We start from the raw sequence: 25,391 nt of genomic DNA, 5'->3' as shown, positions 1-25,391 counted from the left end.
AGTTGCAAAGATGAATTTTGTAGTATTTTTAAAATTCAAATGAAGTCTCCTTTAACTTTTCATCTCATTGTGTGATAAATGGGCTTTGATGGGCAAGTCTCTGAATTAATCACCACTTGTAATATTTCGTTGGGAAAACAACCCTCTGAGCTCCATACAACCCAGATCGTAAGAACTTTGAAAGAGAACCGGCTTTCAGGATAATGGCTGCCAGCAGTACTTCTGTCAATAGGTGTCTCGTATTAACTCTGACTTAGTACCAAGTTCCATTCACGTCTCGTCAACCTTCAGTTAATCTAATTGTTCATTCAGCAAGCATGTCATTAACTGATCAGCTGCTACACGCCTGAGCATTGTGCTAGCCACGGAGAGAATTCAAAAGAATGTTAACACTTCCAAACAGCGGAAACCTACGACTCCTGGTTTCCAAAGCTGTTTTAACAGAAACGACAAATTCCTCGTTTGTAAAGTGGTATTACAGTATCCTACCTCACAGAATGCATTAACCCATTTAAAAGCACTTGTAAATTCTAAAATAAAATGCACAGTGCAGTCATCTGTTTAGGGACTTTAGAAGGTAGAGGGGCTAGTTATCTCCTCTCCGCTGAACCTGCAACTTGCCAATTCTTCCCCCTCGAAACGACCTCTTTCTCACTTACCCACAAATCGTGTTGCTGCCCACTCCTTCAGAACAGCACTTAAACTTCACCACACCTGGGAGACCTACCTGGTGAGCTCATCTTTTCAACAACTCCCTGAGCTAGTGAGAACCAACTTTTAGTTTTAATTTGGCTTTTAATCGGGGAGGAGGCTTTATCTTAAAAAGAAGCTCCATATTTATAAAATCAATAAAGAGCCTTGTTTCTCCCATCTCCCGCTCAGGAACACCCACGCTCACGGCAGCCATTACAATCCCATCATGCAGCAGCCTGCGCTATTGACTGGTCATGTGACCCTTCCAGCAGCCCAGCCCTTAAATGTAGGCGTGGCCCACGTGATGCGGCAGCAGCCAACCAGCACCACCTCCTCCCGGAAGAGTAAGCAGCACCAGTCCTCTGCAAGGTAGGTGGTGGGAGTTGCCCTTGAGGAGAAAAACTTCAGAAGATTGCAAGTAACAGAGATGTTTTTTTAAGTTTTATGTATTTATTTTGAGAGAGAGAGAAAGAGAGCATAGAGCAGGGGAGGGGCAGAGAGAGGCAGAGACAGAATCCCAAGCAGTCTCCACAATGTCACCACAGAGCCCGATATGGGGCTCAAACTCACCAACCATGAGATCACGACCCAAGCCGAGACCAAGAGTCGGACGCTTAACTGAGCTACCCAGGCACCCCAAAATGTGCTTTCTTTGAAATCTGAGGTCTAAGGTAACTCATTTAGCTGCTTCCTGAATTATAAGCAATAATTTTGGTTAATCCTAGACGTTACCAGCAGAATAATCTTACTCATTCCCTTTCAATTCAGTCTCATCTCAATGAACTCTTAAAAATCAAGGCAGAGAAAAGGCCACATACTGCATGATCCCGTTTATATGGCATTTTGGAAAGGCAAAAGTGGATCAGGAGTTACTGGGTGGGCGAGGAGGGGGATTGACAAGGAAAGAGCATGAGGGAACTTCCCAGGGTGATGAAAAAGTTCTCTGGGTTGGCAGAGGCAACATGTACATTTGTCAAAACTCATCAAACACTTACAAAGGGTGACTGCGTGTGTGTGTGTGTGTGTGTGTGTGTGTGTGTGTATCTACATAGATATATATCTATATATATCTATATAGATAGATATCCTATCTAGGGATATCTATCTATAGATAGATAGATAGATAGATAGATAGATAGATAGATAGTCAAAATTGTGTGGGTGCAGAATTGCTTCTACATCTTTCTCCAGCAGCACTGACTTTGGAGGCCCTTAATTGTGTTTCTTTGGAATAGGTTAATCAAGAGAAAGAAGTCCAGTACATAAAATGTCTAGTGAATTTTGGTTTTACTCCCTCATTTAACCAGGGGCCAGATATTAGGCCTATGTTTTTTTTGTTTTTTGTTTTTTTATCATTCTCCTCTGAAGATTAAGCCAAGAGCTGACTTCCTTTGAGTTGTCATTCTTCTTCAAGATTCCTTATTTGGGTGTTTCTGACAACCCACAGAAATCCATCTCAGATCTGCGGCAGCCCCGTGACAATGCACCCATGTCGTTATTAGACGGGGTGGCAACGGAGGCCACCGCCTCAGTCCTTTGCTGTGTCACGCCCAGCCGTGTGGGTGGTCACACGGAATACCAGCCTGACCCTGTGCTGATCTTAGCACCCTCATGCCTCACCTGGGCAAGCGGGGGCAGTAAGAACTCTTAGCCTCCCAACCTGTTGACAAGCCCCTCCCTGTTGCCAAGTCACCACCCAGCTGGCTTTATGACGACTTATTGCCAGTGCTTCTCAAGATCGGTATAATTATACTGAAAGTTTTGTATTTGCCTATTTTTAAGACCAATGCCTTAGGCAAAACAGAAGGCTCTCCCTTGTTGGGCGGTGCAGCCAGTCTCCCTTTCCTTTCAACAGTGCCAAGTGGAGCTATTTTAACTGCTGGGGTAGTGAAAACATAATCTCAAAATTGTAACAAAGCAAGCAGTAACAAATGTATAGGTTTATGCTGACTACAAACAGTGGGCCAAGGGGCGCCTGGGTGGCGCAGTCGGTTAAGCGTCCGACTTCAGCCGGGTCACGATCTCGCGGTCCGTGAGTTCGAGCCCCACGTCAGGCTCTGGGCTGATGGCTCAGAGCCTGGAGCCTGTTTCCGATTCTGTGTCTCCCTCTCTCTGCCCCTCCCCCGTTCGTGCTCTGTCTCTCTCTGTCCGAAAAATAAATAAACATTGAAAAAAAAAAAAAAAAACAGTGGGCCAATGCTATCGGTAAAAGTTAGCGCCCACCCCCAGAAAGGAACAAGCAACATATCTGACACCAGCTAGCTAGAAAATTAAATAAATCTACAGAATTGTTTTCGTCTTCCTGCCTTTTAGCTAGAAAGCGCTAGAACCTGTAAGGACATACCAGGATCTTCAAAAGTTTCTTTGGCCTCTCACTGTACAGATACGACCCAGGTCGGCAAAGGTTGGTGGGTGGGGGAAAGATAAGGCATTTTTTCCCCAAAGTTACCAGAAACCACAGTTGCCAGTTTGTTAAGGAATTTCGAGTCGATCAAAAACTCCAGATTAAAAGGTCCCTGGTTAAGTACACCTTTTCCTCCTGCATCCTGCCCAGCTTTTCATTCCAGCTCAAACAGACTGGTAGACTTCCTATGAGGCTGGTGTTTGCATTTCATGCGTGGCAGAACAGCCATTAGCAAGGACACCAAAGCTTTATGTGGCAAATAACGTTTCTTTCAACTCCCTTCAAAACAAGACCCAAGTACACGACCAGAGAACCACCAGATGGAGCTCAGGAAGCCAGGCCTTGACCCCCCCCCCGAAGACGGGGCTGCAGTGGAGCAGACAGCCCTGAGGCCCAGGGCACTGCACCTGCCCCCACAGACCAGCCGGGTCCTTGAGCACGAGCTTAAAGCCCTGGCCGCTCCCTTTGTCCTGCTGGGAACAGGCACGTGGCCCCGAGAGCCAGAGCCCAGACAGGGCCATCTGCGTAGCAAGTAACTGAAAGAAAGAGCTTCAGGGGCAGCCGCTTTTGCAATTACAGAAGACACCCGAGTGCCCGAGCCTCCGACTCTTGAATGGAGATCGGGCAAGGCTGGTGTCTGTGGACCTCCTCGGGAGGAGCCGCGGGGCCCGGCCTTCCTCCGTGAGCGTGCGTGGCTTTGTCGTTACAGAAACGTCTCCACCTGTGAGGTGTCCTCCTCGCAGGCCATCAGCTCCCCTCAGCGGTCCAAGCGCGTCAAGGAGAACACGCCTCCGCGCTGCGCCCTGGTGCACAGCAGTCCCGCCTGCAGCTCCTCCGTCACGTGCGGGTGGGGCGACGGGGCGTCCAGCACCACCAGGGAGCGGCAGCGGCAGACGATCGTCATTCCCGACACCCCCAGCCCCACGGTCAGCGTCATCACCATCAGCAGCGACACGGACGAGGAGGAGGAACAGAAGCATGCGCCCACCAGGTGAGGCTGTGCCACCTCCGGAAGCGCGGGAGGGCGCAGGGCGGGGGCGCGCCGGGTCCTCCGTGGGCCCGGGCCGCTGTCCATCGTCAGACGTGATGAGCTCTGGCTCCTGGCCCCCAAGTTTTGGTCTTGTCGTGTCCTAGAGTCCTGAAGTGATGTCAAGGGACCATCAAACAGAGTTTCCATAATTGTTCAATGCCAAAACAACCCGGAGTCACTTTGGTCTCGAAAAATAGTTCTAGTCTCCATACATTTGGGCGACTTGAGACCAATTGTGCACAACGCCAGTGTATCTCAAGTCCCGTGTGAGCTTAAACATCTCTGCCTTGGGCTGTTGAATTTGTTCCCAGTTGGTCAGGATGTTTCTCTAGCATCGCCTTGGCTCTCTCGGAATTCGAAATCATTGTCCAATTAATCAGAAATTTCTCTGTGTCTGATTAACCCAATCTTTCAAGCTGCCAGTTGGCTCTTCACCCAGAGAGCGTTCCTGTTTATTCCAAAGTAGTAAGAACTCCTTTTATGCTCTGTATGCCTCCTGGGAAGGGGAAAGGAATATTTATTATATTTGTAAGACTGTTAACCCTGGCACCAAAGCCTCTTTTCCTACATTTTCCAGCCAGACTTCAGCAGGGTGCGGTTTGTACTTGGGCTGCCTGATGAGCCCCTGGAGCTAGCCCCTCCAGAACAGTTGGTCCCCTGGCCTTCTGCATCCCCAGGGGCCTCCGGGCCTCGTAGATCCCAAAGGCTCACAACCCCAACTCCGACCCGCTGGCCTCTCCCGCTGGGACCAAGAGTCGGGGACGGGAGGAGGCCTGTCACCACCGAGCCCAGCGCTCCTGGTCAGCACATACACCGCTCCCTGATGCGAAGCTTAACATTCACAATTCGGCCCCGGTTATTCATTCCTGATTGGATACAATGTAACTAATTAGTAATCACCAGTCTTCTTGATTAAATAATACATTCCCACACTTGAGATCATTACCAAATGTACAGATAGACTAATTAAAACAGTCTCACTATAGCTGTTCCAGTCCAGGCTCTCCCCTTCCTGTCTTCATAATGAACTCTATTTTGTTTTGTTATCTCATGATAGACCTAGTACATGTCCCATTCCAGCATCCTCCTTCCCCTCTTAACGTCTCAGTGTGGCCTTCAGTGTGTCTCAGAAGAGAATATAGTGGAACACTTCTGGGGTGGGGGAGGGGGGCACTGGGGGATGCCGTAGGGGGTGGGCTGCACTGGGGAGACCGGGCTCAGTGTTTCACTCCCCACCTGCCTGTTCCGGGACTGGCCTCGGTTTCCCTTTTTGATAACAGCCCCCAACTTGAGTCAATACTCTGTCCTCCCCAGCGCCTCGTGCCCCGCAGCCCAGGAATGTCGTGGGCTCAGGTGGTCCCATCACAAAGAGAAAGGTTTTTCCCAGCCCGGAGCGGTCTGTCCACACGTTTATAGCATTGGCCATAAAACGGGCCAAGCAGCCCCCACACAGCCCTTTGCTACAACTGGGAAAAAGAAAAAGCAATTTAAAAATCTGACAATCAACTAGATTGGACTATCGTTTTTGAAGTATGAGATTCGAACTGACACAGAATCTCAACATACGTGCTCAGGAGAGAATTGAATAGTGTGTCTAAGGAAAAGCAGGATGAGAGAGCCGTCTCTCCACCAATCAGACGGCTGCCAGGGCTGAGCACAGCGCCAAGCCAAAGCACAGACTGCTTCCGCGGTGGTCCCCAAAGCCCCAGAAAGAAACAGAACTGAAATTCTTGGCAGCGTGCAAGGACCTTGTTGTAAATCAGTTGAGACCTAGGGGAGGGCATGGAAGGAGACCATGGCAGGTGCACGCGTGAGGAACAACCACCAGTAGTGACGGTGGCCCACCGAGCATTGGAGCTTCATAAGATGAAAAATGCAGGGGACTGCCTGGGACGTTACACCACATGGGGAAAGCTGCAGAGTGAGGCCAGAGAGGAATCGGGAAGGGTTCCAACGGTCGGCAGTTGTGACAGGAAGCTCGCAGAATGAGGGGATGGGTGTTTTCTGGAGAGATCAAATGACTGTTGCCTTGAAAAAGTGTCTCAAGACCCAAGAAGACAGGAAAGTGTATTTGAGTCTGAGTAGGAGAAAACAAAACCCCATAGCTGTTTTATTTATAGACAAACCACTGGATAATGTGATCACATTATTGTGACTGTGTTTTGGAGTGCGAGAAAAACGGAGAGGAAATATGATTACTCGTTCTTAAAAATCAGAATTACCATAAAATTTAACACAGTAAATATTTATTGTCCCCACCAGTGTGAGAGATCATGCTAGGAACTGCAGGTGTTACATAAATAAGGTAGACAGTCTCTGTCCTCAGGAGGTTTGCAGGGTAAGAAGCAAGATAAGACACGTACAAATCATAACACAAAACGGAGTATCAGTCCCATAAAAACTAGCAGAGTGCTGTGGACATTCAAAGGGAAAATAGCTTGAGAAAATAGCAGGAACAGCGGACTTTCTGGGGTCAAAGGTCCAAAGGGTGTAGAAAGAGAGGGGGTGAGATTGCAGATTCCAGGAGGTCAGTGGCAGGCAGGGAAGCTGGGGCCTCAGAGGTGGGCTCGTAGGATCCAGAGCGCAGAGGGGCCGCAGATCAGAGACAAAGCAGAGGCAGGGACGGCAGGGATTTCCGAACGGAAAGGGGATTTGAGGGTCTCCCCTTCAATGGAGGTGGTCGACTTCAGGAAATCCTAAGGAGCTCACGGGAGAGCACCAGTCTTGGGAAAACAAGGATGTACCCCCAAGGGCAGCCCCTCGGGGAGCCTCTTGGCCTCCCTCCAGCTAGAAGCTTTTCTTGCCTGTCCGTGTTCCCATTTAAACACTCAAGACTTCCCTGCTCGTTCCCAAACCTGATTTCTCCTGTGCTGTGAGCATCTCGATCCTGAGCTGCTGTGTTCCCGACCTTGTTTCCTGTTTGCTACTCACCCCAGGACCAGCCCTGGGACTCTGTCTAAAATGCTGATTGCTTCCCCTAACGTGACTCAGCCCCCGTACAGCAGCCAGAGGGTGAGGGGGCCGATGACGCTCACAGAGACGGCGATCATGGTGGCACATGGAGGCTCTTCCACCACCGGCGTCTTTTAGAGCCGGTACGAGGCACACAGTGGCGAACCCACAATGTTAGGCCTATTTGAGGGTGTCACCAAGTCTCTGGGACCAGAGGACATTGCCTAGAATTTTTAGGGGAACGCAAGGCAAAGTCACTATTCCAGACCCCTGTATTTGACGCTGTTAGTTGCCAGAGCAGACGGATGGTCACCAGCTCCTACCTGTGAGGAAGGTTCCAGAGCACGAGGTGCAGGCTGGGAGTGAGCCGATTAAAGGGGAGGGAAATCATGACACACATTTACTGAGTGTTCCCATTTGCACTGTCCTGTGTGTCTTTCAGTAGAGTATACAAGGCAAGTAGTTCTACTCCACTCGATAGATGAGGAAACCAAGACCCAGGAAAGATAAGTGACTCACCCCGATTGATGACGTTTCTGAGGAGCACAATTGGAATTCGGGTCCCGTGCCGTGGAAGACACGGCAGTCTCGGGTTACTGGCGAAAATAACTGATTTCTCTTTGGTCATGAACTTGACCAATGTGAACTCTGTCCTGCCCCCTCCTCTGACCACCCCCACGCGGTCATGCCTGCTTGTGTGCAGGGCAGCAGCCCAAGGCTATGGGGGGCCCAGAGTCTGTCCACCGAGCCCCGACTGGGTACCCGGTGTCCGTCACAGTGCTGAGCTCTAGCAGCAAGAAGGGCAGAGGTCAGCTCTTCTGATTCTTCGAGAAGACGTTTTAAAGTGAGGGGACCGACAAAGACCCAGCAGCCTGCTTTTTCTCAACGAGTGGCTGCTGGACTAGGGGGCTCCTGGGGCACGGCTGGAGAATTGTTGTAAAGATAGAAAGCACACCAGTCTGCAGTTTTTCTGGGTGCCCTGAGAGGAAGTCATAGAACCAGTCTTATTTTAATCATTTATAAATGATTTTGATTAGAGGAACATTTGACTGTATGTGCTGAATAAGCCATCTTCTTTCCCTTGAAATCTCCTTGAACGAAGTTTATTGGTGCATATCTTATTATTCAGACTCTTTGCTAACCTTGCCTTGTGCTGAAACTGCCCTTTAGAGGCCGTATCACACAGGCTTCAGTCATGAGGATAGGTTTTTTTTGTTTTTTTTTTTTAAAAATTTTTTTTTTCAACGTTTATTTATTTTTGAGACAGAGAGAGACAGAGCATGAACGGGGGAGGGGCAGAGAGAGAAGGAGACACAGTATCAGAAACAGGCTCCAGGCTCTGAGCCATCAGCCCAGAGCCCGACGCGGGGCTCGAACTCACGGACCGCGAGATCGTGACCTGGCTGAAGTCGGACGCTTACCGACTGCGCCACCCAGGTGCCCCAAGGATAGTTTTTTTTTAAGTTTATTTTTATTTATTTTGAGAGAGAGAGGGAGAGACGGAATCCCAAGCAGGCTCCTCACTGTCTGTGTGGAGCCCGATGCAGGGCTCGATTCACAAACTGCGAGATCATGACCTGAGCCCGAGTCAAGAGTCGGACGCTTAACTGACTGAGCCACCCAGGCGCCCCACGAGGGTAGATTTTAAAATGTGTGACCAGAGTGGCTCATGTCGACTGATCAGCTAGAAACCATTCCTTCATGTATTCCTTCATTCGGTTACCAGGATATTTCTGGTAGACAGGTTTTCATCTCCTGAGGTCAGCAGGGCTCTGTGACGTCCTGCATCCCTTTGTGCGTGTAGGCGGACGCTCCAGAGTATTACCACCGGTGTCACCAAAATGTAAACTTTAAGAAAGTTGCTTCATTAACATCACTCAGTATTTCAGATAGGGATCACTCTTAAAATGTTTGTATAAAAACTATTTGACCCTAAGTGTTCTTCTTTCCACTAAATTGCAATTCTGGACCCATAACTGCAGACAAAAGGCGTAGTCAGGACACCGATAAGCTGCTGCGCAAAAGAGTTGGACCTGAAAGACTGACGTGTCCTTGGCAGAGGGGAACACCCACACTCAGGTGTTACCAGCCAGGCGGAGCCACCCCAAGGTGGACCCCACGTCCTTGGCCACCTGCAGCCATACCACTCCTCTACTCGTGCTTCTGGTGTGTGAGCCTCAGAGAAGAGACCGGAACCCAACATGTGGCATCATGAGAAGGGGCTTTGTTGTTTTGCAGTTTTGCTTTGTTTTTTAATACGGAATTTATTGTCAAATTGGTTTCCATGCAACACCCAGGGCTCATCCCAACAGGCGCCCTCCTCAAATTTTGCAGTTTTAAGTTGCAACGCAGCCCCAGGTTGGAGGAGTTCTCAGTCATCCGACTCCTTTCAGGAGACAGAAAGGTGTCTTATCAAGCTGACCTCAACGCATCGTCTCTACATCCTCTTCTGTGCCTTCACAACACCCCCGCGGGTTGAGTAGTGTGGCCAATGGGCTGCCTTTTACGAAAGGGCAGCATCTTGAAGAAGGGACCCTCCACCTGACCATTCCCAGCAGCCTGTCCTAACACTGCAGCCTGTGACCAGGCCATCACTGACCCATGGCAGCTTCCACAGGCCAGAGGGAAGAGGGGCGGGACAGTGCTGGGTGTCACACGGGCAGAGCGGTGTTCGGTGGCTGGATTGTAGAAGGAAGTGGAGGAGAAGGAACACCATGCTTGTACTGTGTGTGGTGTGGTGGGGACCGGGCCTGTGGCTCATCTACACCTTGCTTGCTTCCGATTTCTCAGGAAGGTGGTCTTGCAAGACAGTCTTCCTGCCGGTGTGTGTGTGTGTGTGTGTGTGTGTGGTAAGAGAGAGACCTACACATAGATATAAACATGTAAATAGGGCGCCTGGGTGGCTCAGTCAGTTGAGCGTCCGACATCGGCTCAGGTCATGATCTCTCAGTTCGTGAGTTCAAGCCCCACATTGGGCCCTGTGCTGACAGCTCAGAGCCTGGAGCCTGCTTCAGATTCTGAGTCTCCCTCTCTCTGCCCCTTCCCCACTCATGCTGTGTCTCTCTCTGTCTCTCAAAAAATGAATAAGCGTTAAAAAAATTTTTTTTCAAACATGTAAATAATATAACTTGAACATATGTGCCAAATTTAAAATGTAGGGGTTTTTTTGTTGTTGTTCTCACTGATGACTTCAAATTGAGAGCTAAGAAATATATCACAAGGAGCACATTAGCCTGGAAGTATCAGCTTCTGGTCCCTGTCCTCACAAGGGCAGATTAAACGTACTCAGCTGTGTATTTCTAACTGGGTGGAGGGGGTGTGGGAATAGGACAGCGAGCCGCACGCATCCCCGTGAAAGTGGTAGAGCCAGCAGCCCTCCTCTCCATCAGCTGAGACGCCTGTCAGTGTGAAGGACTCCACGCCCTGTGCTTAGATGTCCCGTGCTTAGAGAAGAACACTGTCACCGGAACCACAAAGAGGAGTTACAGTCAGTTTACATTTTCAGGGCTTGTGGGTAGGAAAGGTGGGGTAAAAGGGAAATGGCATAGTGACAAAATGAGAGCATGCTCACGATAATAGCAAAAAAACTAAACGTGACTACAAAATGGGCTAAGAACTTGAACAGATGTTTTTTTAAGCTTATTTATTTTGAGAGAGAGAGCGTGTGCGTGCTTGAGAGGGGGTGGGTCAGAGAGGGAGAGAGAAAATCCCAAGCAGGCTGCATGCTATCACCACAGAGCCCAATGCAGGGCTTGATCCCACAAACCGTAAGATCATGACCTGAGCCAAAATCAAGAGTCAGATGCTTAACCGACTGAGCCACCCGGGCGCCCTTGAGTGTAGTTATTTCTTAAGACACGTAAGTGGCCAGCTTTATGAAAAAAATGCTTAACATCACTAACGATCAGGGAAACACAAATCAAACCACAACCAAGTATCACCTTACACCTATCAGAATAGCTGTCATCAAAAGAACAGAAGAGAAGTATGGGCAAGGCTATGGGGAGATTGTCGCCCTTGCACACTGTTGGTGGGAACGCAGTGTAAACAGGCAGCTGCTATGAGAAACAGTATTGAGGTTCCTCCAAAAAATTAACAACAGAGCTACCATTGGTCCAGCAATCTCACTTCTAAGCATTTATCCAAAAGAGCGGGATCAGGATCTTGAAGAGACATCTGCACACTCCCATGTCCATTGCTACGTTACTCACAACAGCCAAGAGGTGGAAACAGCCTGAGTGTCCATCATATGGGCAGACAGATGAGGGGTAAAGAAAACATGGCAGGTACATACAATGGAATGCTGTTCAGCCTGAAAAAGAAGGAAATTCTACAATGAGCAAAAAACCTCTTAACACAAGGTTCCTAAAAATAGTCAACTCGTAGACTTAAGCAGAGGAATCTCTGTTGTCAGCGGCTCTGAGTTGAGCCAGATGAACGAGCTTCAGAGATGCGCTGTGCTACTGACCCTGCGGCCATAGTCAACCACGTGGTACCGTGTACTTAAAATCTGATCGAGCGGGTGGATCCCATGTTAAGTATTGTTAAAGTCAGAATTGGAATGTTCTTTACTGCACTGTCTTGCTGTGAGGATCAGAGATCGATGTCTGTGAAGTACTTCGAACAGCCGCCGCGCATCCTATAAACACTGCCTATGACTATTAATCAGTGTTGTAAGAGACGCCCGGTTTTTATCACATACGACATTGACCGTGGAATCGGGGCGGTGAAGTACGTCATGGAAAGTTTGTTAGTGGAGATGAGTCTTGACCCTGGTCTTGAAGGATGAGGTTGACTGAGATTGGCAAACAGAAATCAGAGACACGCTCCAGATAGGGGCCTACGGGGAGGAGTCACAGGCTAGCATCCGCTCCTCCAGCAAGGTTTCCTCCTTCGGGGCTGATTTCTGTGGCTCCTAGCCCTTCGCTTCTTGTCATCATTTAAAAACGATGAACATCAGCTATCGCCATCACAACACAATGCAGTGGTGGAATTCTGGAAGCTCTGCTCTTCTTTCGGAAGTGATGTTCTGCCGAGGCCACTTAAGCATAGATTTCTCATTCTACGCCCGATTCTCAATTCATGATGAGATTGATAAACGATCAGTAATAATTAGACACTAGTGGAATGAATCCCGATAGAATCAGTATAAATGAGCCTAAAGAATCCGTAGTAATAAATGTCACATGGGTGCTCATTGTTAAAGTGACTCATTGAAATAACTGCTTCCCATTCGTTGTCGAATCTGCATAGTGTATTCAGTTAGAGCACAGAGATCTTTAATGGTAGAGGAGAGTAAAAACAGAGCTGTCAAAACTGATTCACCTTTTCCAAACCGGTCAGAGGCAAATCCAAAAAGGTAGGTAAGTTAGCCCTGGACTGTGTCGACCTATTTGCTCATCAGGCAGAGGGACTTGTCAACTCTGAAAACAAAGGATGAGACCCATGAACCGTTCATAGAGATCTTATCCCACACTCCTTGGTGGATATCAAGGCTCTGATGTGCGGGACCCTCAGCCTCTGGCGGAAAGGCTCCCTCCCTGGGGGGTTTCCGTCAGGAGCCGGCCCTAAATTCTCCCAGGTCTTCCAGACTAAGCTGTCCGCTGCTTTAAGGCCTTTGCCAGCAACTCATTCTTCTTCAGTAATAAGAAGCCCACTGATCCGCCAAGTGGCCCGTTGTGTGTTTAGATTCTGACTCACGCTGAGGTGAAGCTGCTCCACAATTTAAATTGAAAAGTGAGAATTTAAATACATCCAATTTGAAGTTTATTCCAGTTTGGCTGAAATTACTGGTGTGCATGTGTTTGCTTGTTTTCTAAACTACCCAGAACCTGAGGAGGATCTGGTCAGCAGAAACTGGCCATGTCTGGGTCTACATAGAAGGTACACTTACTAAAGAGATTTATTTCCTCTCCGAATTAGGAGTAAACCAAATCCTATTTTAAATGCCTTCAATAATGCATTTTTGTGGGGCCCTCACAATGGATCCCTTCGTGCCACTTTCCCTGGTGGATTTCAGAGCAAGTTGGAAGTGGAGGGATGCCCAGGGTCGTGCTAATATCAGGCCACTGTCCAGGTGATGAATGGACAGTGGAGCCAGGACCAGAGCGAACACCAGCCCCCGAGACACATTTGGAAGCCAGGCTCTGTTCTTCATGTGGGGTTCATCACCCACGGGCTGTGCACCTGCAGCAGGACACGTCTGCGTCTGGCGAGGTGACCCGATGAGCCGCCGTGTGTGTGCGTCAGTTATGCACAACTGACGGTGGCGGAAGCTGAGAGTGAAGGACAGGGCAGCACAAGTCCCTGCGTCCCCTCAGGAGCCAGGAGCACTTTGTGATGGCGTGTGCGTGGTATGGAAGCGGGGGTTCCTTTAGTAACATCTTAATACACAGTAGACCACGCACAGGCAGTTGTTTCCATCATCCGCTCCCTCCCCCCGACCACAGAAAACGGCTTCAAGTCTTGTCTTTTTTTTTTTTTTTAAATAATCCTTATTTTTGAGAGAGATGGAGTGTGACGGGGGAGGGGCAAGGAGAGAGGGAGACGCAGAATCTGAAGCAGGCTCCAGGCTCCCAGCCGTCAGCACAGAGCCCGACGCAGGGCTCAAACGAACTCATGAACTGTGAGATCATGACCTGAGCCGAGGTTGGACGCCCAACCGACTGAGCCACCCAGGCGCCCCTTCCTTTCTAAGACAACGCTCCCTCCTCATTCCACAACCTCAGGGACTTTTTCCTGGTTCCCCACTTTCTAGGTTTTGCGCCAGGTCTCGGTGCCTTCCACCTGCTTCCACCCTCCCTCCCCCCTCCCTCCCCCTCCCCACTAATCCCATTTGCTTTGTTGTCTCTCAGGTATAGAATTCAGTGACATTAAGTACGCTCACAATGTGTGCGACCGTCAGCACCATTTCCAGAATTTTGTCATCACCCCAAACAGAAACTCTGTACCCATTAAGTAATAACTCCCCATTCCTCCCTTCCCTAACCCCTGGTAACCTTGAATCTACTTTCCCTATGAATTTGGTTATTCCAAGTACCTTATGTAAGTGGAGTCATACAATATTTGTCCTTTTGTATCTGGCTTCTTTCACTTAGCATGTTTCCAGGGGTCACCTATATCGTAGCATGCGTTGGGACTCTGTTGGTCTTGATGGCTAATATTCCACGGTGTGGATGTACCAAATTTTGCTCGTGCATTCATCCGTTAATGGACACCTAGGCTATTTCCACCTTTTGGCTGGTGTGTATCATGCTACTGTGAACACTGGCAAATGAATTTCTGTTCGAGTCCCGGCTTTCGGTTCCTTTGCGTACATAGCCAGGAGTGGAATTGCTGGGTCCTGTGGTAATTCTGCGTTTAGCTTTGTGAGGAGCGAGCATGTGGATTTTTTGCATTTCAACTGTTATAAGTGGGAAGTGTCGGTCTTTATTAATTAAAATGTATCCTATCAAAGTTAACGTGAAGAGCCGTAAATATATGCAGTCAATTCATTCCTCGCCTCCTTTTGAGTTCTTAACAATTACCATCTGTACGACTCATTTGACAGTTCACCACAGAAGGCTTTGTGACATCCATTATTCTCTTTAACCGATTATTTTAAAGCTTTTACTGTTTAACTTGTCATGTTTTTACACAGTCCCCCACTGAAATTGCAATCACCTCCAGGGCAGAGGCATGTATTATATTTCTTTGTACAGGAATTCCCCATGGCACCTACCCCAGATCTCCAAGATCTCTGACGAATGAGTTTTAATTTCTTTCATATCAATCTTCTGGTTTATTCACAGACTAGAAACTTCTCCGTTGAGTCCATACTTCGATAGAAATCACTTTGCCTAGATCTGTTCTTGCAAACCTGTTTTCACACGTTAAATGAGGCAGCACAACAATAACGATCCTGACGGCTGACCTCTGCTTACTATGTGTCGTAAGCCATTCACAGCACGTCCTGTGGGTTTTCTCACTTCTCAACATGAGCCTGTATGCGTAAGTGCTGCCGTTATCCACATTTGACTGATGATGAGACAGTCACTCAGAGGCTGAGCAGCTAGCTGCCCACAGCCACACGCCCGGCACACGCCGAAGGTAGGCCCCTGGCCGCAGGGCCCGTGTTCTTACCCACAGACACTGTTAGGAAGGGACATTTCTACCCTGAACCAAGAAGGACACAACGTGCAGCCACTAGAAGAATTATTCAGCCCAGATGTCAGTAGCGTCAGGCCTTGGGGCGCAGGGGCTCAGACCTTCCGTGGGCTCACCTCTCAGCCCTCCAGCCTTTTGTAGGCTACCTGCCTCGTGTCCTTCCACTTAGCTTCTTTCTGCCCGGCTGCCCGGGGTGCTTGAGCTCGTCCACTTCTCTGCTGCCCTTAGGGTGGCAGAGATCTATCTTGGAAAGAGTCTGGCCCGTGACTGACCGTGTGACCTTGGGCGAGACACCTCAGGGGGTTGTGGTTCCATTAGGCACTCCGTAAATAGCAGCTTCTTCTCTTAGCGAATCAGTTGGAAACTGACCGTCTTACTTGGGGTGATCGATATTTCTTAAAAATAGATGATCAGTATATAAAAATAGATGGAATCCATTTTTACAACCTTCACAATAAGCAACAAATTCCACATCCATCATCCCACCAGCCCATCCTGGAGGCAGACGGAATTGGTTCCCCTAGTAGCCGCGCATGCATAAATATCTCAGGAGAGAAAACGTGTGCTGGCCAAGAGCCCTCCAGGGCTGGTTCCTCCCCGTCAGCAAAGAATGAAGTTTCAGATACAGGAGAGTCCAGGCAACTCTTTTGTAGGCATCATCCCCACGGGAGCCCTTCTGACCTCAGTAGGCACAGTGTCGTCCCCTCCCTTGTCCTGGGCCCTGGCAGGAGGGAAGCCACAGGAGGGCCAGGCCTCCCCTGAGAAGGGGACTCTCAGATGTCCTGGTGGCCTTTGCCACAGAGTCATCCCACATAATACCGCACAGCAAAGAGGTGGCTGAGAGTGTCACGGCCAGCTCCCGACTTCTGTCTCTCAGCATGTCAGAGCTGCGTTGTGTGGTCAACCTCCTCAGACCCTCCCTCTTTATCCGCCCCTCTGTCTGCATCCTGCTCCCTCTCGGACACCTTGCTCCCTGCCTCAGTTTGCGGGGTGTCCCAGGCCCCGAGCCTAAGCTGATGGTGCTCCGCTCCCAGCGATGTCCTCCCAAACCGGGGCCTCGGGGTGCCAGGGTCTTGCTGGGCTCTCTCTACTTGCTGAGATGTCCCCTTCTGGTGGCTCAGGGGGTGTTTCCACACAGCTCTGGGCTACAGGCAACTCCCCTGCAGTTCTGCTTAGCTCTGCTGTGGGAAGGGCGTTGGGGGGAAGTCCAGGCCCACCTAGAAGCTTCTCTTCCAGATTCCAGAAGTGCCTGTGGGCCCAGCTCCAGCCCCTTTCTCATGTCTTCACATGTCCGCTTGCTGCCGGTTGGACAGGTGACACTTGTGTGCCCACCCTCCCCGTTCCTACCCCCTCTCCTGCCCCGCTCCCCAGCCCTGTCCCGGAGCACAGAGAGGGGCTTGTCCCACAGGCCAGTTCTGGAACGCCGGCTGGTGTCTCACTTCACAGCTTTCTCGTGGTTCTGATTTCTCCCTTTCCATTTTCAGCACTGTCTCCAAGCAGAGAAAAAACGTCATCAGTTGTGTCACGGTCCACGACTCTCCCTACTCCGACTCCTCCAGCAACACCAGCCCCTACTCCGTGCAGCACCGCACTGGGCACCACGCCAACACCTTTGACACCAAGGGGAGCCTGGAGAATCACTGCACTGGGAACCCCCGGACTATCATCGTGCCACCCCTAAAAACCCAGGCCAGCGAAGTGTTGGTGGAATGTGATAGCCTGGGGCCAGGTAACTTGGGGCCAGGGCAGGCCGGGAACCTCTCTCTGCACAGTGCTTTGCCCGTTTTCCTGCTATTGGCAATCGTGTTGTGGGAGGCTGATAAGCACCAGGTTATGGTCGATCCTGCCCCCGAGGGTCTCACTCAGGCAGCCAGGGTAGGATTCTGCTCACCATCACTTTGCATAAGCAGCGTTTTCAGTTCTCAGTTCTATAATTAATACCTTGCCACCTTTACGGTGGCTCTCCGTTTGACTAGGTTGATAAGGACGAAACAAAAGCCACCCGGTACCTTATCCACGGGTCGGCGATGACCCCTGTTTTAGGGAGTTCCTGACTGACTTTTAGCAGGAAGAAGCCCTAGTGGTAGAGCAGCTTCCTGGGTGGAAAGAACTTTCTCTGAGTCTTGGCAGGTGAGGATGACGGAGGTTCGGCTCGGCATCGCCTCGGGGCTCACTGTTGGGAGGAGAGGTCGTGGCTGGCCGGTGTGTTTGTTTTGCTCACACGGTGGCTTGAGAAAAAGGAGTCCTTCCATCCCCTGGAGGCTCGCCCTGACAAGTGCGCTCTAGAATAAAGACCGAGAACGTAACCTTCCAAGGAAACTTAGTGGCTCTGCCCACGTTTGGTGGCATCTCTTCAGTGACTCCCTTGTTCACGCTCACCAGTGGCAGAATTCGGGGAACAAACCAAAAGCCATCCGCTTCCCCGCCACAGACCATCACCAGCCCATCCAAGGCAGCACCTTCACGAAAGCACTGTTTAGAAGGAAAGAGGAACAAACTGCCAAAAAAAAGACCTTGCTTAGATTCAGGGAGCTGTTGGGGCCCCTGGCTGACCCAGTCAGTTAAGCGTCCAACTTTGGCTCGGGTCGCTGTCTTGTGGTTTGTGAGTTTGAGCCTCTGTCTCCCTCTCTCTGCCCTTCCTCCCCCCATTCGTTTTCTTGTTCTCTCTCTCTCTCTCTCTCTCTCTCTCTCTCTCTCTCTTACACACACACACACACACACACACACACACACACACACACACACAAAATAGACATTTTCTTTAAAAAAAAAAAAGAAGATTCAGGGAGCTATTCACCAGGAAGGACACCCATCTGTGTCACCTGCTGCAGGAGACCTTGGAACCTTCTTGGGGCGGTCGCCACGTGTGAGGCCCACTAGTCATGGGCCACTCTGGTTCTGCCCCTGAGAGGGAAGAGCAGAATTGAGGATGGGGTCCTTAGGAACCTTCCCAGCCCAGCACCATAGGCCGGCCCGCATACTGTGGGACACAGGATATCTCTCTTCCAGAACCTTCTTTCTCTCCCAGGCAAGGGTTTTAGTAGTAACCTTGGCAGAAAGCAACACTCTCTAGGACCAAAGGAACCCGTAAGACAGTCAAAGTGGTTTGCCCAGGAGAGAGGACTCCTCAGAGTCCTCCCCTCGTACTGTGCTGCTCATATAACCCTTCAACGTTTAAAACGATATCCATCGCATGTTTTTAAGTTCACATCCTGGCAAAGATATCACTTCTGTCACGTTGTGTATGTTGCGCCATTACTGAAGTACTTTAAATGTTTGTTAAGACCTTGGAGCTGCACAGTCAACTCCCCTGGTCCCGGCACCCCGCCTTACCCCCTAGTGAGCAACTATTCCTCCTCGGCCAGGCAGCCAAAGCCGCTCTCACCTCTGTCACACCTTCCCCGTGACCATCGGCTCACTTCTGAATTTTATTTCGTGAATGGATGGATAGGGTGGGGAGTTTACAAAAGCGTCTGCGGCCTGAATAAGGTAAGGCTGGACAGCCTTCCGTGTTTCTTACTGCACAAGGCTTGGCTTTGATATCAGGGGACTATCTGCCCCTCAGGAGCTGGTCAGGCTTTGCATGCCTGGAGGCAACACACCATATTAACTTTCCAGAAGGAATAGGAGACTGTGGATGTGAGAGAGAAGGTGGGAAAGGAAAACCAGTAGACGTTAGTGCTGGTAAATCAGTTCAGGAAAAGATACATTTGCAAATTGGGAATCTGGAAATTGACCCCTTAAGTCTTTATCGCCATGGACCCTCAAGCCCTCAGGTAGCCCTACACACACCCACTTAAGACTGCAGCTTTTGAGAGGCCACCTGGCTGGCTCAGTCAGTAGAACATGTGACTCTGGATCTCAGGGTTGGGAGTTCAAGCCCCATGTTGGGATTACTTAAAAAAAAACAAAATCTGAAAAACAAAACAAAAAAAGATGCAGCCTGTGGTGCACACGGTTTAGTGGGAAGGGCTTTCCTGCTTAATTAGCAGGTCTCAAGACTATGTTGTTGAAACCCTTAAGGAAGCCCGGCCCTTTTATCAAACAGGAAGAGGAGATAGTCCTTCCTCATCTGCAATCCAAAAAACTCTGAACACCAAATTTTAACTTTATAGCAAACTCATTGGTGGTGAAACCTGGCCTGAGTCAACGAGGGGCCGTGCACAGTCTCTTTGTCGTAGTCATTTGTGCCCCTTAGTGAAATATCCCTGTGTTTTGGAGCGAGAATCTTCACGTCTTTGATTACAAAGTGGTGCCCAAGGCTCTGCTGGGGGTAACCTAAGGCATTGAACCTTTCTAAAACCTAAACTTCTGCATTTCAAAAATGAATGTGTGGCCCCAGGGATTTCAGATCAGGGATTGAGACCTGCAACCATGAGACGGTTATTTTTGTTACTCTGTTATGTCGGGAATACCCCTGTTCTGAGACACCCCAGGGGGACTCTGTCACAGTAATGATCCCTTTAAAAGATGGATGATGGCTCAAGACGGATCTTCTTGAGGTCATCTACGAATTCATTTGTTTTTAAAGGTGGTTGGTGCTAAATGTGTCTTGGCCTTGTAAAACGAGATGAAGGATGCATGAGAGAGCCGCCAGATTTCCGCAGGTTGGAAATCTTCCAGCGTGGGGGCACCTGGGTGGCTCAGTCAGTTAAGCGTCTAACTTCAGCTCAGGTCATGATCTTGCAGTTCGTGAGTTCAAGCCCTGCATCAGGCCCTCTGCTGGCAGTGCTGAGCCTGTTTCAAATCCTCTGTGCCCCCTCCCTCTCTGCCCCTCCCCTACCCTCACGCGTGCACGTGCGCGCACACACACACACTCTCTCTCTCTCTCTCTCTCTCTCTCTCTCTCTCTCAAAAATAAACATAAGGAAAGAAAGACATTTAAAAAAAAGAAAGAAAGAAATCTTCCAGCTTGGAGCTTTGTCAGGCTTTGATGCTGGTGCCATTCCATGGGAGGTGACAAAATTTTGAGGAGAGTTACTGAAACTTTAAGACCACCTGGTCCAATCCCTGGTGGAGACGAGTGAAGAGGCTGAGGGCCAGCTTTGCCAGTATAACAGCAGTTGTGTGTCTTGAGAAGCCACCAAGGCAAGAGAGGACAGCTCTGTGGAGCCGCATTTCACGCCTTTCAGGTTACATTAACCGGTTCCATCCTCGGCCCATCGCGCTCTGTGCCTGCGGGCGGCGGGGCGGCTCAGAGGTCTTACCCCACTGTCTTTCCACAAGGACTGCGTGCTGTCTGAACGGCTGAGAGTCTCTTAGGGATATTTCCAACCAAAAAAAAAAAAAAAAAAAAAAGGTTGGAGCGGGGGAGGTCATTCCCCGCGGTAACACTACTGGTTCTAAAGCAACCAGTGCTGCTGTCTCCGGGGAACCCCATGGTCTAACTTTCCACTGTGAAGAGAGATTTATTTTCCCCTGTGGGACATGCTGCAGAGTCTTTCTAGTGACAGGTAAGAGGCAGGAAGGAACTTCATTCCGGTGCCTGCTTGTCCCCAGCGTGTGGTGTTGAGAAACACCCAGGCTCAGAAAAATCCGAACGGCAGCCTTCTTCAGCTTCCTGGTGCCCAGGTGGCCCACAGAGGCCGAGGTGTGAACAGGTTGTAACCAGCCAGGTGTTCCCTGGGCTCAAGTCACAACAAATGCTGTGCAGACCACCATCCGTTTTCTCACAGAACTTACCCCTCCTGTGGTTCTGAGCTCAGGAAGGAGCCCTGGGGATTTCTCACATAACCTTCCCAGGTCTCTTGGGTTAGTTAAGGCTCCTTTGGAAAGCAGCTGAATGAACTCTGTACTTATGCCCTCAGACCCATAATGTATTGGAAGGAATTAAGAGAGCTGAGGCAAAGTTCAACAACTACATCCCAGGCTGGGCAGGAGCCAGAACTCCTAAGACCTGGGCCGTTGGAGGCCCAACGCCTGCTTTCTGGAGCACTGCCTCACCCTGACCCGGTGACTCCCAGGCTTCCAGCTTCCCATTTCCAGGAGACAGGATTTGGTTGTCCCGGCTTGGAGGAGACACCTGTTCCTTGAGCGTCAGCTTTAGCCAGGAGACAAGGCTCAATAAGAAAGATATTAACAATAGCTAATACATTTAAGAGCTTAACACATGACAGACACTAAGCGTTCTATGTACATTAACTCATATGAACCTCATGACCACCCTATAGAGTTACCATTATTCTCCCAGTTTTCCGGATGCGAAAATGGAAGCACCGAGAGATTAATTAAGTCAACCAAGGCCATGCGGCTGGACCTCGCAAGAGTCTGGCTCCCCATCTTAATGTCTTGGTCCCTCACAAGACCCCACCCCTTATCTGGAGGTCCCCTTCTCTGACCCAGCCCCCCGTTCCCTGTCCCCGCAGTGCTGGTAAGAGGTGCATGCTGGGCTCTGTCACACCATTTCATCTACAACTTCTAACCTCTTCACTGTAGACTCAAGCTACGGATAACTCGAGCTCAGGGTTTTCCTTCAAATATAATCACCACGCAGTGCCCAGAAAGTTGGAAGTAGGGACAGAGAGACAGCCTCCACCGCTGGGGCCCACACAGCAAGCACAGTTGTGGCCTGCTACTGACCAGCAAGGACTCTGGCCCCACCACAGTAGCACTGCGGCTGAGCAAAGGGGAGAAACCAGGCCCTGCCAATGGCCGACATTTGCGGCTGGTCCTTCTCTTACCCTGCAGTGGGTCCCCCCAAACCCCTCAACCCCCCAGGTTTTGGAAGGCCTTTGAGAGTCTGAATGGGTTTGGCTTTAGCATAGCTCCGTACGCCAGGGCCTGGCTGCCTCCTCTCCTGGGGTGCTTATTACTAATACAGATGCCCAGGCACCTCCCCTTGGGGTTCTGATTCAGTGGGTGGGAGGAGAAGACCCACAGGTGCCAATGCACAGATCTGGGGGTCCCTGGTAGGACCCACCACCTCCCTCCCCAGTGAGGCAGCCCTCGCTCTCCGGGGTGGGGGTGGGGGGAGGGCGTTCTGCTGCCTGTGGGGCAGGGAGGCTCCTCGTGGACTTCAGTGTGCACCCCCGTCTCCCATCCCCAAGTTGCCGGTGTCCCAAACCTTCACTCTTCATGTTTCTCTCCTTCAGCAGTTACTCAGTGTTCCCTCTTGCTGGCCCTAGCCATCTCCTCCTTGACTTTGGTTTCACCACCCTGAGATTTGTAATGGAATTGATCCAACCCCGTTACGGCAAGGGCCTGCCTGCTCCCTGGTGGATGCTTCATTCATACTTAGCATCTTCATTCATACCCGCCTAGTTCACGCTAGCAACCATGAGTTGTTTTTCCCTCAGGACGTGTGTGGTCCTCTTTCTGAGGCTTGTTTATCTGTGCCCTGCTTATCCGTCACTGTGTCTCTGGATCTCAGCAGACAAGCCCCATGGGGCACGAAGAGCTACAGAGACCTCTCCTCCTTTCCTGCATTACACTCTCCTTGTGCTTTTCTATGTCACCAGATGAGAATCCTAAAGTCCAGCAAGCTGGGATGGGCTCCTAACCCCTGGGGCGAGCCAAAGCCCAGCAGCCCGTCCAGACTCTGGGCAGACTCTTAACTGGGTCCAGGGGAGATGAGGCTGACTTTGATGGGCCAGTCTTGGGAACCCATTCCTTCCCAGAGGACCACCGTTGTTTCCTGGAGGGGCAGGGTCTTCTGTGTGATCCCTCTGTGACCTGTCGCTCCTCCTCACACAGTCAACACTGGCCAGCACTCGTCCTACAAGTCCAAGTCCTCCAGCAACGTGACCTCCACCAGCGGTCACTCTTCAGGGAGCTCGTCCGGAGCCATCGCCTACCGGCAACAGCGGCCGGGACCGCATTTCCAGCAGCAGCAGCCTCTCAATCTCAGCCAGGTGAGTGCCTCCTGATCCTGTCCCAGCAGCCAGCACGTCAGTGCCATCCCCTCCGTTCCCCAGCCCGGTAGCAGGTCACCGCTGGGGCCCCTCACCCCGCCCACAGAGCCCCAGCCTCCTCGCGGCAGGACGCATCCTGAGCGACCTCTGACTTCCTCCCGCCATGGGTTACCATTGGGGGAGCTGGTATGACTGGGTCACACAGAGCCAGCCCAAAGTAAAATGAGTTGTCCGATGTCACAAAGCACTTGGTGACGTGGTGCCAAAGCTTAACAACAGGATGGCCCACGTCTTGCCAGTTCAGCCTAGCGAAGGATAAGCCACGGTGTCCTGGCCCAGTCAGACCAGGATTCCAGGGAGATAGTCTGACGGAGTTGGGCTTGCTGTTCATTGCAGTGAGGGAGGCCAGACCACACCCAGAAAACCCCAAACCGAGGGCAAGAGAGGATTTGGAGAGGGTGGGTGGCGTTTAGGTGGAATTATAAATGAAGCAGGGTCTCCGTGGACGGAGCCAGCCTGGGTGCAGAGGGTCTAGGTCAGGTCTGAATTGCAAAGCGGACCCAGGGGCCTGTTTCCTCAGACACCATGGAGGTGCAGTGAAGGGGGAGTTTGTGTTCAGAAACCCCTCATCCGAGGCGGTGCACTTGATAACCTGAGGCTGCGTCCCTGTGTCATCATGACTCAGGCTCTCCGGAAGAGATTTATACCAACATAACTTCAAACAACAGAGTTTCCAAGAGCCTAGGATTTTAGAGAACAGGATTTCACAGTGAGGGAGGAAGCACTTGTCACTCAAAGAGGGGCTCCTTTGACACTTCCTGGACCCATGTGCTCTGAGGAGACACAGTCTCCTGTTACCTTTTCAGCTGGCTTGATCTTACGGCCATTCTGGCCCCTTCTCAGTCCAGGCTAACGTGGCAAGGGGGACACCTGCTGTCACTCCAATGGCTCTGGCCTCCTCCCCTCTCCCTCCTCCCTCCTCCCTCCTCCTCCTCCTCCGCCCTCCCCTCCTCCCTACCCCCACCTCTCTTTCCTCCCCTTCCTCTCTTACCCCTTCTCACTTCTCTCTCTTTCCCTCCCCCTCCCTCCCTACTTCCCCCCACTTCTCCCCCTCCTCCCTTCCTCCCCCTTCTCCCTCCCACTTCTCCCTCTTCCTCCCCCCCCCCGCCCACCTCCCCCTCCTTCTCCCGCTCCCTCCTCCCCTCCCCCCTCCTCCCCCTCCCCTGCTCACCAACCTCCCCCTCCTCCCCCTCCCTCCCGCACGGTCCTCCCCCTCCTCACTTTACTCTCTTCCCCTCCCCTCCATCCTCCTCCTCCCCTCCTCTTCCTCCCCTTCCTCTCCTCCCACGTGTCTGGCCCCCAATGCAGCCCTCTCCTGGTGCTTCTCCTCCTCCAGGCTCAGCAGCACATCACCGCAGAGCGCGCCGGGAGCCACCGCCGGCAGCAGGCCTACATCACTCCCACGATGGCTCAGGCCCCGTACTCCTTCCCGCACAGCAGCCCCAGCCACGGCACTGTGCACCCCCACCTGGCCGCAGCTGCCGCCGCAGCCCACCTCCCCACCCAGCCCCACCTCTACACCTACACGGCGCCCGCGGCCTTGGGCTCCACCGGCACCGTGGCCCATCTGGTGGCCTCCCAAGGCTCAGCACGGCACACCGTGCAGCACACTGCCTACCCGGCCAGCATCGTCCATCAGGTCCCCGTGAGCATGGGCCCCCGGGTCCTGCCCTCGCCCACCATCCACCCGAGTCAGTATCCAGCCCAGTTTGCCCACCAGACCTACATCAGCGCCTCTCCAGCCTCCACCGTCTACACTGGATACCCACTGAGCCCCGCCAAGGTCAACCAGTACCCTTACATATAAACACTGGAAGGGGAGGGGAGGGGAGGGAGGATGGCCAGAGGGGAGGAGGGAGGAGGGGTGAGGTGGGAGCCGGGCTTTTTATACTGAAGATGCGGCACACAAACAATGCAACGGGGCAGGGGGGGCAGGGGGCAGGGACAGACACAGATGAAACTTGAACTAGGAGGTGGGGGGACTTAGAGCAGAGAAGAGAACGTTTTTAAAAAAGAAGGGATTGAGGAGAGGGAAATCTATGCTTTTTATTTTAAAAAAGAAAAAGAAAAAAAAGAAAACGTCAGTAACAAAAAACACAGCTCACGAACCCATTCTGCACCAAACTGGAAAGGAGAAGAAGAGAGCGATGGAAAATTCTGGAAATGGGGGGCCCCAGTTTTTGAAGAACTTTATCTATGAACTTCTCAAAGATTATTTTCATATGGCGGCAAGTGACATTTAAGAATTTGCTGTCAG

General features: G+C 51.0%; 1 protein-coding gene across 5 annotated transcripts in view; it reads left to right on the top strand.

The window, feature by feature from the left end:
- HIPK2 (homeodomain interacting protein kinase 2) overlaps window positions 1–25,030 on the top strand; it is a 178,871-nt gene extending 153,841 nt beyond the window's left edge. For 2 of the 5 annotated variants that reach the window (XM_047850554.1, XM_047850556.1), the window contains exons 11-15: window positions 883–1,062; window positions 3,807–4,088; window positions 16,709–16,953; window positions 22,917–23,074; window positions 24,471–25,029. In XM_047850554.1, coding sequence (XP_047706510.1) covers window positions 883–1,062; window positions 3,807–4,088; window positions 16,709–16,953; window positions 22,917–23,074; window positions 24,471–24,941 — 1,336 coding nt within the window. In that variant the 3' untranslated portion in view covers window positions 24,942–25,029. Of the gene's footprint in view, window positions 1–882; window positions 1,063–3,806; window positions 4,089–16,708; window positions 16,954–22,916; window positions 23,075–24,470 lie in introns of all 5 variants that reach the window. The other 3 variants (XM_047850553.1, XM_047850555.1, XM_047850557.1) reach the window with 2 other exon arrangements.
- The last annotated feature ends 361 nt before the right edge of the window (window positions 25,031–25,391 follow it).

This window comes from Prionailurus viverrinus, chromosome A2 (genome assembly GCF_022837055.1).
Source record: "Prionailurus viverrinus isolate Anna chromosome A2, UM_Priviv_1.0, whole genome shotgun sequence".
Taxonomy (NCBI): domain Eukaryota; kingdom Metazoa; phylum Chordata; class Mammalia; order Carnivora; family Felidae; genus Prionailurus; species Prionailurus viverrinus.
This window is presented reverse-complemented; position numbering and strand designations above follow the sequence as displayed.